Source organism: Setaria viridis, chromosome 9 (assembly GCF_005286985.2).
Source record: "Setaria viridis chromosome 9, Setaria_viridis_v4.0, whole genome shotgun sequence".
Lineage (NCBI taxonomy): Eukaryota > Viridiplantae > Streptophyta > Magnoliopsida > Poales > Poaceae > Setaria > Setaria viridis.
In genome coordinates, this window is record NC_048271.2 from 51029301 (window position 1) to 51047888 (window position 18588).

General features: G+C 48.1%; 5 protein-coding genes across 5 annotated transcripts; 3 read left to right on the forward strand and 2 right to left on the reverse strand.

The window, feature by feature from the left end:
* The first annotated feature begins 303 nt into the window (after positions 1–303).
* LOC117839912 (large ribosomal subunit protein mL43) lies at positions 304–2346 on the forward strand. Its single transcript, XM_034720348.2, has 3 exons — positions 304–603; positions 1166–1272; positions 1964–2346. Exons 1-3 carry the CDS (start codon positions 524–526, stop codon positions 2134–2136), a joined length of 360 nt encoding a protein of 119 aa, XP_034576239.1. The 5' UTR covers positions 304–523; the 3' UTR covers positions 2137–2346.
* Positions 2347–3122: 776 nt separating this feature from the next.
* On the forward strand, positions 3123–6203 carry LOC117839911 (uncharacterized). Its single transcript, XM_034720347.2, has 5 exons — positions 3123–3380; positions 3554–3695; positions 4121–4771; positions 4875–5058; positions 5445–6203. The coding sequence occupies exons 1-5, from the start codon at positions 3304–3306 to the stop codon at positions 5471–5473; spliced, it is 1083 nt and encodes a 360-aa protein (XP_034576238.1). The 5' UTR covers positions 3123–3303; the 3' UTR covers positions 5474–6203.
* A 472-nt stretch (positions 6204–6675) lies between these two features.
* On the reverse strand, positions 6676–8668 carry LOC117839910 (probable E3 ubiquitin-protein ligase RHY1A). The gene is made up of 2 exons (XM_034720346.2): positions 8259–8668; positions 6676–7546 (listed from the first exon to the last, which is right to left on the reverse strand). The coding sequence occupies exons 1-2, from the start codon at positions 8490–8492 to the stop codon at positions 6962–6964; spliced, it is 819 nt and encodes a 272-aa protein (XP_034576237.1). The 5' UTR covers positions 8493–8668; the 3' UTR covers positions 6676–6961.
* A 569-nt stretch (positions 8669–9237) lies between these two features.
* LOC117839909 (BTB/POZ domain-containing protein SR1IP1) lies at positions 9238–12187 on the forward strand. Its single transcript, XM_034720345.2, has 5 exons — positions 9238–9482; positions 9785–9854; positions 9951–10556; positions 10646–11191; positions 11296–12187. Exons 1-5 carry the CDS (start codon positions 9436–9438, stop codon positions 11869–11871), a joined length of 1845 nt encoding a protein of 614 aa, XP_034576236.1. The 5' UTR covers positions 9238–9435; the 3' UTR covers positions 11872–12187.
* A 2750-nt stretch (positions 12188–14937) lies between these two features.
* On the reverse strand, positions 14938–18414 carry LOC117836232 (CASP-like protein 16). The gene is made up of 3 exons (XM_034715620.2): positions 17937–18414; positions 15753–15885; positions 14938–15383 (listed from the first exon to the last, which is right to left on the reverse strand). Exons 1-3 carry the CDS (start codon positions 18158–18160, stop codon positions 15174–15176), a joined length of 567 nt encoding a protein of 188 aa, XP_034571511.1. The 5' UTR covers positions 18161–18414; the 3' UTR covers positions 14938–15173.
* Positions 18415–18588: the final 174 nt, after the last annotated feature.

Below are 18588 nucleotides of genomic sequence, written 5' to 3' on the forward strand. Positions count from 1 at the left end.
TTTAAGCTATTTTGTACGCAAGCATCATGTTTGGTCCTACTAAGATATACCATGTATTAGGAATTGGAAAATTTGAACTTGATAAAATTTGACCAACAATTAGTCAATGGATTCATACAATTTTGCAATGGTATGAATCGGGAATGCAACAATTAGTCATCTTTACATCTTAATAAAATTCCAAAACTTCCAAACAGGCCGAAACATACCATGTTTATTGGGCCGAGCCCCTTCTACGCTCTGGGGCCGTCGCAGGCCGCGCCGTGAGGTCTTCCCATTCGTCGCCCCCGCGTTGGGCAACTTGGGCCGCCGTGAGGTCTTCCCATTCGTCGTCCATCGTCCTCCCTCCGCCCCCGCGTTGGGCAACTTGGGCTAAACCCTAACGAAGCGCGCCGCCGGTCTCGTCTCCACCTCCAACCCTCGGCGGACGCCGTCTCGTCGATCCCTTCCTTCTCGCCCACCGCGGAGACCGGCGTCGCATCTCTTTTCCTTTGTTTGGGTTGATCCCCGGGGCGGCGGCAGGATGGCGCTGAGAGGGGTATGGCAGCTGCAGAAGCTCGTGGTGAACTACTGCGATTGGGGAGGGAGCAGCAGGGGGATTAGGTATGATATACTCCGTAGTTTTGTTCCTCATTCCGGTAGTAGTACTGTAGTAGTACCACTAGACCATGTGTTTTGGTTGCCCTCCGTGTTTTGTAGCGAGAATTATTGGAGATCCGGCTGATTTTTGTTCTTCGATGCGGGAATTGGTTCGGTAGTCAGTCGATTGTGACGAAGGATGCGCTTCCTTGCAGACTAGTGTAGCGTGTATGCAGTTATGATTTGAAACCAAAGATAATTCGTGTTGCCTCTTTAGCTTTTATAGGGAAAATTCCCGTGCAGGAATTTCATTTCTAGACAGAGAAATATGTCCTGGGACTAGCGGTACTGATATCTGGGAAGAAGTACAAGTTATGACCTATGAGTATGCCTGATTTGTGTTCTTCAACATAATTTTGCTGGAGCTATATTGCTTTCCTGGAAGAGCACTACACTAAAGTTTAGTGGCATTTGTATGCCTGTATGGCCCTTCAGATTCAACGTGGTGCTGGTTTTAGCACTCTTTGTTACTGGATATCAGTGTCTAAATTTGCTCTGTAACAACTAGCACCTTTTATGATTGCAGGGCCTTCATGGAGGCACATCTTCCAGCCTTTAAGGAAAAGAATCCACACTTAGAAGTGGTGACTGAGCTTGTCCGTGGTCAACATCCTAACTTGAAAGGAATTTACAGTAAGATCTTTTGCTCTGTCCATTCTCCACTGTAACATAGTTTGTGAATTCCGTGGAACTGAAATTTCTGATAGGGATGCCACATCTGGTAGTGGCATTAGATGTTTGGATTGGTATTGAGGAGACAACATAGGAACAATCATTTCACTGTAGCTTATCTACCATGTTCAGTTGAACATTGATCAGTGTAGCCATTTGTCGGTCTTGCTCTATTCTCTCTAGTCTGGCTTGAATTTTTTGTTTGGAATGCAACATGCCTGAAGGTGGACATATCAGTTTAAATATATTATGTTTAACATAAAACCTCCATTGGAATTGTGCATGTTTTAATGGATGACAGCACCCATCTTGGATTGGATGGAATAGGGCCATCTGGCAATTTTTGTGGGATGGGAGGGATGTCGACAGAATCTGTGGATTGATGAAGATTCTTGTAATGTATTTCTATGTTGTTAAATAGGTTTGTTCTATTAATGGGGCCAGGGTATGCACTAAGCAAGCAAGATCCTGTGGGATCATATTGGTATTTTCCACTAGTAAAATAAATTATTTTAGGACTGGATAGTACTAGGAGGATATTCCTCAAACAAAGCTACCATTTTTGTCATTTCGTCGGCTAAATTTATTTTGTTCTTCTCAGGAAACTATTGATTTTTCTCTCAATTTTCTAACTAGTGTTGTCATTGTGCAGAAAACCATAACGAGCGAGTGGTCTGTGTAAGAAACTTACCACCTGAGGATATACTACTGCAAGCCACCAGGCTAAGGAACTCTCTGGGCAGGAAAGTGGTGAAGCTGCGAACCAGACACGTCACGAAACGCCCCAGTGTTCAGGGAACATGGACGACGGACCTGAAGATGTGAGCCGAGCGAGCTATCAGACAAGCTGTTCCGGTGTTCCTGATGGTGTGATTTCAAAAATCTCAGCTGTGTCAATAACTTCGTCGGAGCTGGACATTCAGCTTGCCTGTTTCAATAGCTAGACTCATTTCTCCCCCCTTTTTTTGTTCCTAGTACAATAACATGTACACTTGGGGATTTTCTTGTTAGTGCCAGCTTGTCAGATATCAGTCAGGTGATATTTGTCCCTTGTCTACCTTGATTTTTCCAGCACGCATGGTCAGTTGAATACGCAGAAAACTCTGCTATGGCATGACCTTTTTTTTTTAATCACTGGTTGGGGTGGAAAAGATGGAAGCCTGAAACTGCCATCAGGTTCAGCTATACAATACGCTGATAGTCCGCCAGTCAATCTTCGTGCATTAGGTGGGTCTCATTCTTCTTCTAGCGACGCTGGTGATGTAAACAATTGAACTAGAAGACATCCACGAATCCACCCTCTGACTAGTGACTACCGACGCGGCAAGCACCCGAGGGGAAGGCAGAGCGTCAGAGCCAGGCCGCCATAGTTGAAGCCGTCAACGCGGCGGGGAGAAGCAGAAGCCGACGCGACGAGCCGCCACAGCCAATCACACGGCTGCCTCTCCTATGCCAGCATGCGACAGCAGCCTCCACCCCGGCGTCGCTTGCCAGCACCAGCATCTTTTGTTAGGCTGCCGATAAATGAATAAACATCCCTAACGAGAAAGAAAATGGATAAACAGGCGAGCTAAGCATCAATTCCACCTCGAACAGCTGAGAACTAAGCTGAGTATGCACGCATTTTCGATGGCAACAGCTTAATGATATTGTAATCTTATAATCTGACGGTAACAGCGTGGCATCCCGACATCCCACACGGCAGCGGAGTGGCCACGTTCCCAGCACGGCAGCGCAAGCGCGGCCGCGGCGTTCCCACGCGGGCGCGCCCGCCACCCCGCCGTCCCCGCAAGCGCGACGCAATAATAGGCAGCCACCAGCCGGGCGCACCAGGAAGGAAATAGCGGCGAGCAAAAGCGGGCGGAAAGGAGAGAGAGAAGGGGAAAAGAGCCAGGCTCGCCGTTCCCCCACCACCACCGCGCCAGCAGCTCAAATCCTGAATCCGATCTCTCTCTCGCCCGAGGTTCTCGGTTTTGACCCGGCAAGGGGGGCATGGCGACGTCGTTCGACCGCTGGGAGAAGGACCCCTTCTTCCTCGCCGCCGAGGAGGTGCAGGAATCCGCCGATCGGTGCGTTGCACTTTCCATTTCCGGGGTGGGGTGGGTGGGTGGGGGGGCGGGGGCGGCGCGGGCGATCTCGTCTTCATGGCGCGTTCCGCCTTGGATATTTCCCCCGGGTTGCGTCGCGTTCTCGCGGATCTGGTGCTAATATTTCGCGGGTTTTTTTTGGGGTATCTCTGCAGGATGGAATCGGTGTACAGGATATGGGTACAGGAGAGGAGCGGGGGCGGGGGCGATTCGGAGGCGGCGGGCATTAGTGAAGGGCCTACGGCCGCCGAGCTTCGCCGCGAGCTGCACACGGCGCTCGGCACCGCCAAGTGGCAGGTGAATTGGCTGCTCTCGTCGTTCATTTCGTAGTTATACCATTCCGGGATCCGATTACGGTAGTTCCCTTGCTAAATTTGTTACTGTTTTGTAACATAATGGATATATTCTAGACAGTAACAGATGTAATACTGCTCCACAAAAGTTCCCTTGCTTAAACGATTACTGACAATTGAGCGTACCATAGTGTTTGATTCATTTCTTCTGCTTATGAGTTGCCGTATTTGCAAAACTGTTTTAGAAACCAAACTGCTTTAAGAACCACATTTATGTGAATGTATGTGATTGAGGTTATATCATCCATTTTATGTCAGGGGCCCAAACCATTATTAACGTTTTTTGTAATTATAGTACAGAAACTTGAACATTGCTATTGGATTAAAAAAACAAAAGCTCATTCCTTGATTTGATTTTCCTTCTTTTAGCTTGATGAACTGGAGCGTGCAATCCGATCGAACGACCGTGTTATCTCAGCAGGAAAAGATACAAGAGCTAGGCATGATGACTTTGTTGCAGCAATTGGCTATCGCATATTAGAGGTTGAAAACAACTTGAAACAGTCCAATGTTGCAGAGGGGAGGGGCCCATTGAGCTGGGTTCATTTGGATGAGGATGAGCGGGATGACCTTGCGGCTTTCCTATCTGCCGGCCCTTTTCAGCAGAAAGACAAAGTGGTCACAACTTTGGCAGGTGATATTGAAGTGGGCAGCAATGCAACAAGGATGAAAAATGATATATCAACCGACAGCTCCAAGGATTCAGCTGGTTCCACGGATTTGATTTCCGGGAGAGCAAAGGACGATTTGCATCGTGGGCACAGAAGAGCAGTTAGTGCCAGTGCTGATATAGGATCATGGAGCATGTCGATTCCTAATGAATGTGAAGAAGATTTGGAACAATCATCTGATGGCCCACACAAAGCGTCTTTGCTTAAGATAGTGAAAACTTGTGCATTGGCGAGTGCCTTGCAATCTAAGCCTAGAATGAAGTGCAAAAATGGAGCTGTGAGGTGGGCAGGTGTTAACTCACAAGATGTTGAAGAGGCTATCCCACTGAGCACTTCTCAGTTGACTCAGGTAATGGATCTTACCTGAATGATGCAAATATACTTTGTTCTATAGCTCTCTCTTTGGCTATATCTTACTTCGCTATCCTTTATATTGCTATTCCTCATTGTAGGGCTTAGACGGATGCTTTGAAAGGAACAAGAGTTGCTTAAGTGCTTGTGATGAGGATACATACAATAAGAAACTTTATGGTTGGCTTGGAGCCCTTCATAGACAGCTTCAAAGATCTCAGTATCAAATTCGATATGGGCGTCCTGTTCAATTTGTTGTTTTAGCACTGGCTGCTCTTGTAATATGTAAGTCTGCTTGCCCTTTTCTTTGTCTATTATTATTTTGTTTCTTGGTCAAGTAAACAGAAATAAAGGCTAGTACTGTTAGTCCCAATCAAAAAATATTTGTATTCATTCTGAATATATATTTTTTACTTAACCGGAGCTTTTGGTGAATAAATCTTGATAGAAATGTTGCATAGTGTTTTTGTTTCATATTTCTTACTTGCTCATGCATTTATCACTTGGTGTGATTGTCTATATTAAGGTGCGGCCTTTTGACCTTGTCTCTGTACACACATTGGCACTTATATTCATACTGAATCCTTGTTACAAAATTTGTGTTGTCTTCAGTGTTGCGCAACTTGGCATTTTACCCATTGTATATACTTACTATTTCTTTTACTTTGCAGTTGTGTGCATATTGAGGACAATTTGGTGACTGTTTTTATTTGGTCACAATTGGATTTGAAGCCTCACAATATCAGCAGCCTGTATGGTACACATTCATTGGTTGTTAAGTAACTTTTGGCCAATCGGAGCCTGAGTCATGCACATTTGGTAAATGTGGCAGATTGTTTGTGGTAATCAAGGTTGAAAGGCATGTAGTGTAATCTGATTGGAGCAACTTATCTTGCCACATCTTCTGGGCAGTCTACCTAATCCTCGGAAAAACATCTTCGGGGCGGTTGGCTTCATCCTTGGATATGTGCTGCACCATGCCTAGCACGCTTGATGATGCACCTCAAGAATTCAATCCTCCATGGTGGCCAATTGGCACCTATGTAATGGTCTTGTATAAATCAGTGGCCCACTGGACTGGTGATCATGCTGCTAAGCAGAATTTCAGGTCTTGTGCCATGCATCAGTGCTGCCACTTTTACTGCCTGACTTGGAAGGGTGGTGAATTTTTGTAGTTGTCATCTAAACTGTAGTTAGTTCAATAGGGGGTAGGCTCGGATGCGAAATGTGAAAGATACCAGAAATAACTGCATGGTATCTGTTTGTACTTCGTCCCCCTTATATTACAACAGGATTAGGAACCTGGTAGTCCCCAGAGCTAGCAGTATTCGGCCTTTGCAGTTGTTGTAATAAGGTGACAGCTTGTGCGGATTGTGTGGAAACTGCATGTTACTGCTAAATTCAGTGAAGGATGACAGTTCTACAGTAAATACTACTTATGTATTTGGAACAACCAATCCTGTAGCCCGAAGTTTCGTTATGACTGAGAGATTAATACTTTCTCAGCAACCGTTTCTACTGCTGGTATTTGTAGCTGCACTAACCCAATCCCAGCTTTGTCCTCAGTAAGCATTCTTGGTCGAGTGTTGGCTAGACACGAAATTTGCTGCCGCAAACTCGTTTTCATGGGAAATCAACAAAAAGCCTCGAAACCCCCTTGTCTCTGCTGTAGCTCAACTGGTCTGGCAGCTTTCTGAAACCATCTCCTTCCTCGCGGCGACCGCCCCGATCGTTTCGATAGTGAACCTATTCCTGATAACCGATCCATGCGGAGCTCTATTGTTCAATAGAATGCTCAGAGAAAGAACGAAGAACTGAAATTCAGAGAGATAAATATAGAGCTGACGCTGTTGACATACATTAGCCATGTTCCTCGCACCTCACAGCAAGATGCATGTCATAGAAACTGAAATTCAGACATCAGAACATTATCATGAGTAGAACAAGATTATTTGCTTACACACAGAGATAAGGGTGCTTCCTAAACTATACTTCTATCAGCCCCCTTTCACAAACACTATTCAAGCCTCTTTAGGGCCGGCACAACAAAAGATATTCAGGGTTACACAATGAAATTCAACAGGGCTGTCATAGAAGCACCAGATAACAGGCACAACCAAAACAGCAAAGTATAGCAATGCATTCTTGTGCTGGTTATAATCCTATATCGGAACCAAGGGGCTTGTCATCAGGACCGTGACCGAATATTCGTTCGACAGTATGGGCAATCTGCACATTTGCGCACCCATGGCTCCAAGCATGTCGAGTGGAACCTGTGACCACAGCGCAGCCTTATCAGCTCATCTCCATCATAGAATCCATCGAGGCAAATGGAACACTCCGGCGAGGGCTCCCTGTTGTCATCTTTGCTAGCCTCAAAAATCTCAATCTGCAGCCTCAAGAAAGCTGCCTTGCTAAGTCCGGATGACCTGTGTAAGTTAGTGGAACTGATGGTTGGTATTTCTTCATCTGATTCACTGCTCAGGTGGTACGATGAAGAGTTGGGCCCATTTGCCTGATGCCGGGTTTCCCTGTTTCTGAAGTCGATGAATCTAAACACATCGCTAGCAGAAAATTCATCTAATGAAATAGATGGCCTGGAGGCAGATGAACCGAGAGAAATGCCTCTTAGTCTCTCCAGGACACGTGCTTGTGCTTGCAGTACAGCACCTGGAAGCCGTTCATTTGTCCTGAACATCAGCCTATCAAGTCTGTTCCTCCGAGCAGCAGAATCCCCAATGTTATTATTGTCTAGGTATGATAAGATCTGGTCCTGTAGAGAGCAAGAGAGAGAACACAAACAATAGCACAATTTCTTAAATGAAGTTGGTTAGATATCCAAGGGAAATGAATTGCATCATTTGCCATGGTTTGAAGCTTCCCCTAGAAAATATCTGAGATCCAATTTACATGACAAAGAAATCTAGAGTTACTTGATGGATAAAATGTGCACGTCGACTTAGAATTCTAGTGTCAGGATAGAATGCAGTTCTTAATGTACATTCCAAGCTAGCACATGACTAGGTGAGGCAATTGTTGTATTCATGGTGATGAAAGAAAAATGCCATTACAAGACATTACTGTTTCATACATCAAGCCTTCCCAAAAAACAATTCTGAGGTACGTTGCTTAAGCAAACTGCAAACGCCTACTTGCCACAAAGTATATCCACAACTAGCAATGCAAAAGTGTGGGTTAAGACCATAAGCAATGATGCGAACAAAATCTACTACATAGTACATACACCAATACAACGAGCTAGGCTCATTTCAATTCTTCTTCAACATGGTGGTGCCAGTGGGATCATGAAAAGCCTAACCAAAACGATTCAGAATTGCGCGCAGGCCGAACTCGGAACCCAAATCCTCCCGACGAATTATACAAGCCTACGCCGGAGATGCACCGATCCAACCATAACACAAGCAATACGACAATTATCGAGCGGGAGGGAGGAGGAGAAGGCAAGGGCGGGGGAGGCTTCTCACGGTGTACGACCCGCGGCGTCGCGGCGGCGGTGCCCCGGTGTGCAGGTGCTGGCGCACGTCCCCCGCGGCGTCGAGCTGGCGACGCGGGCGGCACCCGCGGCGCCTCCTCCGTCCGTCGAGGCCGTGCGGGTCCCGGAGCGCGTCGGCGTGCGGATCCGGGTCCGGGCCGGGGTCGGCGAGGCGGGCCCCCCGGGTGGCGCGGCGCGCGGTGAAGAGCTCGGAGGCGCTCGTCATGGCCGCGCACGGATGTGGCAGCCGGGGAAGGGGAGCGTGGGCGTGGCAGTGCCCTGCTGCGCCTGCGCGAGGGCACACACAGATTTGGCTGGTGGGTTGGATTAAGTTCCCGTGGCCTTTTTTAATGCCGCCGCTTGCTTGTTTTGGGGCAAGGCAAAGGCAAAGGGGGAGGGGGAAGGGGACGAGACGAGTGGAGGAAGGTGCGAGGAGGCCGCGTGGTGCGGACGACGGGGGCCGAGACCGGTGGAGGACTGGACGGCGACGGCGACGGGTTGGGTGCCCGCGCTGGATTGGAAATTTCAGTGGTCGGACGCGGATTACTTCATTGAACATTGATTGGTCGTTTCGTCGTCACTCGTCAGTGTGGTCAGTCACGGACGTCAAGACCGAGAGGCGAGACCCAATTATTGGGCCGTCGGCCCGGGTTATATGGGCCTTGACATGATAACATTCTTGTAGGGAGGCCCAATTATTGTGTTCCAGACAGAGTCCATTGGGTGTCGGGTCCAGAGTCCACATCAAGTCAGGGAACTAGGGAAGGCATACAGCGTACGAAGCGAAGTGAAGCACGGCTGGGTGCCGAAGAAGAGTCGCCGGAAAAACGACGTCAGATAAGGCACGGGGTTGCAGCTAAATGCCAAACACCACTGACAAAAGAAAACTAAATGCGAAACGAACAATCTGCCGGATTGGTCGGATTCGTTTTATCCCGCTGCATTTATCCATCCACGGCGATGTGCGATGGCGCGCCAGCGTGTGGCTTCCGGCGGCCGAACCTGCTTCACTCGCTCCGCACTGTCGCGATTTCCTCTGACGTCGACGTCGCCTCGGGGATGGAAGATGAGGAGGAGAGGAGAATATGGGGGGAGGAGTTACGTAGGGAGGGCAGAGCGGGAGAGGTGAACGTACGGTAGCTCGGTGACTTTTGCGAAAGGGTTGAAGGATGGAGAGCCGGTTCGATACGCCGGCGATGAAGAGGACCAGCGACTGGTATGGTACCTTCGAACTCCTCCTCCCGTACTGCTCCTCGCTTTCTTTGCTTTCCATTTTGGTATATGCTCTTCATGTTCGAGTTTCAATTGTTGGTATGAAGCATGAACCGTCTGTAACCGGTGCAGACAGCTTGTTCAGATTGCGTTAAACTGAACGAACAGCAGTTTTATTCATCAAGCAACATGTGATCTGTACTTCAGATCTTGTTCATGGCGTCACTCGCTTAAACTGAAAATGAAGCTTTTCAAAAGAACAGGTTTGTGAAATTTGAAGCTCTTTGTTCCGCTTCATTGTTGCAGGGTCCTTTCACAAGAATATCCGAGCGATATTACCATCCAGGTCGGGGAGGCGACCTTCAACTTGCACAAGGTAACCTCAAGAATCACGGCGCTTCCGTTTGTGTTCTTGGCTGGGATCCGTAGAAAGTTTCGGTCCTGACAATAAGTGGCGCGAACGCTGCTGCAGCTCCCGCTGGCGTCTCGGTGCGGCTACATACGGAAGCAGGTGTCGGGGATCAACGGCTCCAAGTTCACCACCCACATCGACCTCACGGGCATGCCGGGCGGCTCCAGGGCGTTCGAGCTCGTCACAAAGTTCTGCTACGGCGAGAATTTGGAGATCACCGAGGACAACGTCGCGATGCTGCGGTGCGCCGCCGAGCACCTGGAGATGACCGACGACAGCAACGGCGGGAACCTGGCCGGCAGGGCGGAGGCCTACCTTGAGGCCGTGGCGCTGATGAGCCTCGCCGGCGCGGTCACCGTGCTCCGCAAGTCCGAGGAGCTCCTCCCGGTGGCCGAGGAGGTGGACCTCGTCGGCCGGTGCATCGACGCCATCGCCCACATCACCTGCAACAACAGCCAGTTCAGCGCGGCGCTGGGATCCACGGCCGGCGGCTACAACAGCGTGAGCGTGTCGAAGGCCGTTGACGCCTGGTGGGCCGACGAGCTCACGTCGCTGCGGATCGACACGTTCCAGAGAGTCCTGATTGCGATGAAGGCGAGGGGGTTCAAGGGAATTGCCTTGGGGACCCTGATCATGCTCTATGCCCAGAAGTCTCTGCGAAGACTGGTGACATGTTCTGAATTTTACATTCACAAAACATCAGTGCAGCTAACAGTTCTCGCATTCATCATCTGACATTGTCGAGCTTGTTGCAGGACATGCATGGCAGAGACAAGAAGAAGATGGACCCGAGGCAAGAGCACGAGAAGCGGGTGGTCCTCGAGACGATCGTGAGCCTGCTGCCCAAGGAGAAGAACTCCATGTCCGTGAGCTTCCTGTCGATGCTGCTGCGGGCGGCGCTCCACCTGGACACGACGCTGGCGTGCCGGCTCGACCTCGAGAAGCGGATGTCCTCGCAGCTCGGGCAGGCCGTGCTCGACGACCTCCTCATCCCGTCCTCCTCGCTGGACGCCGGCACAACGTTCGACGTCGACGCGGTGCAGAGGATCCTGGCCGGGTACCTTGAGCACGAGAGCGAGGCGGCCCAGCTGGACTACAACACCGACGACGACTTCATCTCGGCGGCGTCGCCGCCCAACGACGTCGGCATGGTCGGCAGGCTCATGGAGGCGTACCTGGCTGAGATCGCATCGGACGCGAACCTGCCCATCGACAAGTTCACCGGCCTCGCCGAGATGATCCCGGAACGCGCTAGGTTTAACGAGGACGGCATGTACCGCGCCATCGACATCTACCTCAAGGTAAGAATCTCAGATCAATTATTTATTGTACTGCATTGTTGGCTATGGTTTGTTCCTCAACTCGATGATTCTGTTCACGATGGGTTATGGATTCCTTCCTGCAGGCGCATCCGCATCTGAGCGAGCCGGAGAGGAAGAAGGTGTGCAAGGCGATGGACTGCCAGAAGCTGTCGCGGGAGGCGTGCGCGCACGCGGCGCAGAACGACCGGCTGCCGGTGCAGACGGTGGTTCAGGTCCTGTACCACGAGCAGCGGCGCCTGCGCGAGGCGCCCACCCACGCGCCGAGCGGCGCGTCGTCGTTCTACGGCGGCGAGTCCCCGCCCCCGTCGTTGCCGTACAAGCCGACGCCGAGCCTCATGGGCCGGCACGCCCGGGGCGGCGCCGCGCCGGCGGAGGAGGTGTCGCAGCTGCAGCGGGAGAACGACGAGCTCAAGATGGAGCTGCTGCGGCTGAAGATGCGCCTGAGGGACCCGTCGGCGCCGCTCCCTCCGACCGGCGCCGCTCCGCCGCCGTCCGGGCGGCACTCGATGCCGAAGAAGCCCGGCGCCGGCGGCGGATTCATGAACAACGTGTCCAAGAAGCTCGGGAAGCTGAACCCGTTCGTGCGGCACGACGCCATGGGCGTCCCGAAGGTGCGCACGAAGCCGCCCAAGGATCGGAGGCACTCGATCGGCTGGTGAGGCGGCTTGTGTTCTTATGGCCGCCGGCTTCTTCCGTCTTGAACCATGACGGCAACTTCACTTGAACAACAATGGCTCAGCTTTTGAGTTGTGTTTAGTAGATACGAGTATAGTAATATGTAGCAATCTCACTTGGACATAAATACTAAGCATGTTACCATGTTAGGGAGCATGGATTTCAGTGGGCTGTAAATCCTGCATTGTACCTAAATGTTACAGAGGAACTTCTGTGTAAAATTTTGAATTAAGCTTCAGTGCAAACAGTGCTCTGAGCTCTACGTACAATGCTAACAGTGGTATAAGCTGCTGATGGATCTGTCGTATTCGCCCTGGATCTGAAAGCTCCAGCACAAAGGGTACACAAAAATGTTTGTTCCACTTCAGATTACAAGTGACAAATAGCCTTTGGATCATGACATGGCTTTTGGCTCCTGTACAGCATCAGTACATGTGGACATCTCAGAACAAACAAAGAGGCGCAAGAGATAAGTAACACATGGCGATCTGTCAGGGAAAGAGAGAAATCCCACACAATTGCAAGCAAGCATGTCAACCATCGATGGGAACGTCAGCTGATGTGTTTGTACGTATGTGTGCTTGAGTCTGTACTCTACTGAACTAAACCACAGTTAATAGATTTCCAAACTCCCAAAATTTCTATTCTGTCAGGAAGACTAAAGGATTTTAATGCTTCTTTGCAAAGATCAGAGCAACACGACGGAATTAGAGGACTAAAAGCCAATGAATTATGATGACTTCATCATGTCAGAGCTCGCCGGCGTTCTCAACTGCCACGGCAAGCTTGTTCTCAGATGGAGACACGCGAACACGAGGTGGAAGAACACACACAAACTGTGCTGCAATGCGGCAGATTTTCTGACCCTTGTATTGCAAATAAATACCCAAACAAACAAACTAAGCTTTGGCCATTAACATCTACGATGTCGCGCACTCCACACGCCCGAAACGGCCAGGGCCATCCCCCCGGCCAAGCAAGTGTAGTGCGCCCTGAAAAACTTCCTAAAGACTCACGCTACCTCCGCATGAACGCAACATGCGTCAGGTGCCAACGGACGCGCCCAAATGACAACGATCAGGCTCAGCTTATTCTAACAAACTCTAACTAACCAGGAGCGCGTGAACATGCATAGGATTATCTAACACCTCAGCACCATTAGCTCTCTATATGCGATGTACATGGTTAGGAGTCATCCGGACACAGAAACTCTAACAGTGTAATAAAAATGGCTCTCTAGGCGATGATTGTGATTTTGGTGATTGAATGACAATATGACCATAAGAACTAATATGTGTATCAAGAATGAGCACTTGTAGGGTTTCATAGGTTCCATGGATACATCACAAATAAAGATACCAAAGCCGGGACAAAGAGAGGAATGAACTGTACTTGTCCCATGAATAATTATTTTTGGGTTGATCAAATGGCTTGGATTTTTACAAAATCATGTATAATACTTCACAAGCTTTCCATAGAGTCTAAGATCATCAAAATCAGCCTCTGGAGTAGAAAGTTATGCCCAAAATAAGATTTGCTAAAAAAATGGCTACAGTAAGTTCCGATGGTACCATCGGACTAAGCAGAGGAACATCCGGTGCTTACAAAAATACACCCAACGGATGATTTGATGAACATACAAGGACATGGACCGGATCATCCGATGCTACCATCGAAGTTTGCATATTTACTTTGTCAAAATCTCTAGAGGTTGATAAATAGGTGAGGGGCACTGGAAGGTCCGACACTTAAAAATTTGTATGCGTCGGACTTTTAGATCATTCATCGACACTTAAAGGTCTGAATTTTTTCAAAATCTCATGTAGAATTTCATAAGCTTTCCAACAAGTACAAGATCATCAAAAATGGAGTTTGGAGTAAAAAGTTAGGACCAAAATACGAAGAGTAGCGACGTGGTGACCGGAGTTTGGACTTTTAGCATTCATCCGGTGCTCAAAAAGTGATTAAATGGTATGGAGTTTTTAAAAAAATCATGTGTAGAATTCTATAGGCTTTCCAACAAGTACAAGTTCGTCGAAATGGGAGTTATGAGTTATGGTCAAAATACAAAGGAGCATATGGTAGCACCAATTATTCTGATGCTACAAAAATACATACCATCGGAACATCCGATGGTACACTTTAACTAGCCGTTGGAGCAACAGCTCTTTGATGCCTTGGACTATTTATACCCTCCTCCACTCACCCATTTGAAGTTGCCGGAGCGTGCAAGAGTCCATTAGAGTGCAAGACACATCAAGAAGACATCAAAGCCACCAAAAGTGCATAAGTCATTAATCAAAGACTTAGCACAAGTTTAGAAGAGTGATTAGTGCTAGGATAGGTCTAGAGAGGAGAGAGTGCAAAGTGTGCTTACTTTGATCGGTTCAAGGAGTGAACCACAAGTGTACATGGTGTGCCGGTGCCTTAGAGCCTTGGTGGCTCGCCGACAAGTCTTCGACCCTCCAGCTTGGTGTGGAGCGACGTCGACGACCGTGTGTGGGGTACAAGGAGACCCCCTCCTTCGTGGAGAAGCTCCGTAGTGGATACGGTATCAAGGTGACCGGAAGAGAGGGAGTGGTGAGCCTTGCCATAGTGGCAAACTTCTCATCTGGCTTGGCACAAGCCTTTGTTGCGAGTCCAAGACCTTGACCGGGAGAGACTTGATCACCGGGAGCATATCCTTGGTGGAGCTCCAATGTGGACTAGGGTGACATTTGCCAACCGATACCACAGGATAAATCGTCGTGTCGAATTTGCATTCTTCCTAACCCACTCCTTTACATTTCCACATTTCATACATGCAACTTAGGTGCTTTACTCTCTAGAGTAGTTTCTAGAGTAGTATCTAGGATCGGCTCTAGGTTGCGAAACTTGTTTTGGGTGGGAAGCACTAGATCAATTATAGATTGTACGTCTATATAGCATGATCTAGTTTATATTTTGAAGCAAATAGTGGAAGTATAGGTTAAGAATTTTAAGTTTGACTAATTCAACCCTCTCCCCCTCTTATGCTACGAGCATCGATTCCTTACGAACAGTTCCAAGCATTCTGCAAAGACTTAAATACTCATAGAACTGCAAGGTTTCACAGCAATGCATTCGCTGAACAAGCCATTCCCTATTTCCTTTGTACAGGTTACACTAGATATGCCCGAGTCATGGATCATGCGCATACTTCAGCTTCCGATTCTAATACTATTAGCTGGGGCCACTCTATCCCGTTGGCGCTAAAACCACAGTTGGGTGCTCGAACTGCTCCAAAATCAGGCTCTATCCTCCTTTTCTAACCAGCTGCTAAGACACGGGTAGATGCGACTGAGTACAAGTTCAGCACAAAGGACGGTGAGAGAGAAAACGAACACATGAATGCCATTGCTACTGCAGTCATGAAACTAGAACAGTGGTTCTCCGAGCATATGTTCAGATCGTTGTCGATCAAGACGGTGATTCCTGCCGCAGCGCATGCTCCAGAGAATGTTACTCCGCATGTGATCTGCCATCAAACAACTGTAGTCACTAAAACAGAATGCAGGGAATCAAAAGATAAATGCACTCCTAGCTCCGCTAAGCAAATCTGCAATTCTGGAGAGGCAGTTTAAGTCGACTGTATAATCAGACTACTTATTTGCTTTATTTGCGATACACAACTGATATTCTGCATCATCACATCAATATATTCTTAAAATAATGTCGGAATAATCCCAGTTATATGGTACTTTTCTGTGTCATGGGTAGTTCACTACAGAGGAGACTTGAGGAATTGTTCAATAGCACTTATCTGTAAACCTTACAAAATATTATTGGGTATTGACTTAATCCATTTTATAAGCATCACAAAGAGCAAGGATAATGTTTTACATACCGTATCTCCAATGGCAAAGAGAGTAACAAGCCGACGGTTTCTTAAACAACGTTTAACAAGCAGTGCATATATGTCCACAATGGCTACTGACAGGCTCCAAACACATTGCAAAATAGCTGCTGCAATAAGGTAGCTGGCCAAAAAGACAATTCATCAGTTTGTTACACGCAAAACTAAACCAAATTTAATGAGGGGGCAAAGGCTCAAGGTTGAGGATGCCAAAGAGAAATGCAGAACGGGGCATACAAAAGTCAATCACAAAAACAAATAACGAATGCATCAGAATTTTCATTTTCACCCACAAGAACACCGTCCCTGTTTCTCTACAATTGCAAAAGTACCCACTCATGTCTATCAAAATCATAATAAATAAAAGAAAGAATACGTAACAAAATAGCACCAGGCATATATAAATTTCTACTGCCCATAATCAGAAAACAAGTAACAAAATAGTAGATATTGCATGCCAAATAAACTAGTAAAATATTCCTTTTTCAGATAAAATAGAGGTTTACCTTAATCTTAGCATTCTAATTAATTCAGGAGCCACACTGTACTTATTTGTACAATTATCATTGTTCCATATTGCAGTATGATGAACAAGTTTATTTTTATGGAAATTCTTCAGAAATGACTACATAATCACTGGAAAGGTTGGGCATCCATAGACCATGGTTTATGACAGACTAAAACATTAGTACCAGGAATCGTTTAGTGAGGCAATGAAGTGCCATGATAAACCATGATTATCATATGAAAAAAGCTGCTTCCAAACATTTCTGCTTATCCCACAGTTTACCAAAAGAAAACGAAAGAGAAAGATCATTTAGTGGTTCTGATCACTAAAGAGAACCGATAATATAGACAATGATGGTTATAATATGTTATTGCGATCCCTGTGTTACCATGGTAGATAATGCGATGGCCTACCATTCACCCAAAAATGTGTAGCAGAGAAAGTTTCACACCATATATCTGAAACAAATTTGTAATGTCAAGGCTTCCTATTTATTAATAAGACCCCTGTGTTCACTCCAGCCCCAGCTCAACGTTGTTCAACTAAGCAGTCATACGATCTATTCATAACCTTGGCAATCTAGACCCAGAAGGCCAGAACAGGCCTGTCGCAACTCAAGCCTGAGCAGGGACAGATCAGGAAAAGGTCGAGAGAACAGATGGATGTTAAGCACTCAATTAAACCTTGTAAATTTTTTGAAAATACAGCGCAATGTCCTAGCACTGTTTTGCACTAAACTATTGACCAGAGATATAGATTTTCTTGCCCACATTCATTATCTGCCGATAAATTCAAAAATAAACTAAATAGCTTGTCCTAAACATCAAACATTTAAAAAACATAGGGAGTATCCATTTTAGCGCTGGAGCCCAGTGGCTAAAGGAAATTTCAACAGTCTGCAATATGACAACCAACAGAACCAAATACTGAACTACAATTGAAACGAATGCTGCTTGCACACACTTATTTGAATAGGGCACTCCAAATACACTACCTTTAGCACATAAGGCTTTCCTTTTTTTTCTCTATTTTTTTCTGGTCTATGTGCCAACTTGAGGCCTTGAGAGCGGTTCTTGAAAAAGAAAAACAGAATAACATGTCACGAGCGTGTGGCAGCTCCTACCATGAGAGAAGTTGCAAGCCACAGGACTCGAGCAAAGATGACAACTAATTAGGTGTAACAACTGGATTCACAAACTAGCAGTTGGTCACATACCAAGACTTTATTCAAATCACGGTTATAAAACCAATCGACCATAGTGAAAAACTGAAAGACTGGCCTGTGTGAAAGGAACCCGGAGCAAGACAATTTGGTGGTTCAGAGTAAGTCACACGCAAAACTGCGCACACGTCAGTGTTAGAAAAGGAGTTCCAAGGTCTCACATCCCATTGCTGAATTAAGCAACAATCCAAGACATGAAGTCCCAGGAGCTTTAACTCCTCAACAGCAAGCCCCACGCTCAACTACCTCAAACTTACAAGTGTGAATACCCTTTTACTACCCGCTAAGGTATCTAGCTGAACATCACGGATCACACGAATTTGCCTTTTTCTAATCCACCAAATCACAGCAGAGCACAATGCAATTCCAAAATCCTAACCAAGCGGCCGGAGAACAAAACGCGGTAGTAAATCGGAAATGAAGAGAAACGGGCTGGAGGAGGTACCAGAAGGCGGAGACGGATGCGAAGTCGCTGGTGGACGACATGACGGCGAGCGACACGGCGGCGAAGAGGAGCTGCGTGACGCGGAGGCCGAGCCCGCTGGGCGTCCCCGGCATCCCGGGCAGGTCCTTCATCAGCACACCCGGCGGCTGCTGCGCCGGGTTCGCCGGCGCCGGCGCCGGAGCCGCGACCTCCATCGGATGCACCACTGGCCTGCTCGCGAACATCTTGCCCCCTCGTACGGAACGGCCTCGCTAAGCGGGCGAAATGCTCGCGGCGGCGGCCCTCGCCTCGGCGTACCCGAGCTCTGTGTCGGTACCGGCGGCGCGGTGGGAATGGATTCGGCTCGCGCAACGAGGAGGAAGCAGCGGAGGGGGAGAGGCAGCGGCGCAGCGCGTGCGCGTGTTGGGTTTTCGCCTCGCGCTGGCGCTGCTGCTGTGCCCGGCTGACTGGCTGCGGCGGGGTTTGTTTATTCCGCTTCGGCGACGAAAAGAAACGCTAGTTTATAGGGAGGGCGCAACCGGCAACCGGCGGACGCGGCGTGCTACGCCGTGGGGCCGGCGGTGGCGGTGGCGGTGCGCGCATGTGGTGGCTGCCTGCCAGAGTGACAGGCACTAATCTTTTTTTTTTGATAAAGTGACAGGCACTAATCTGC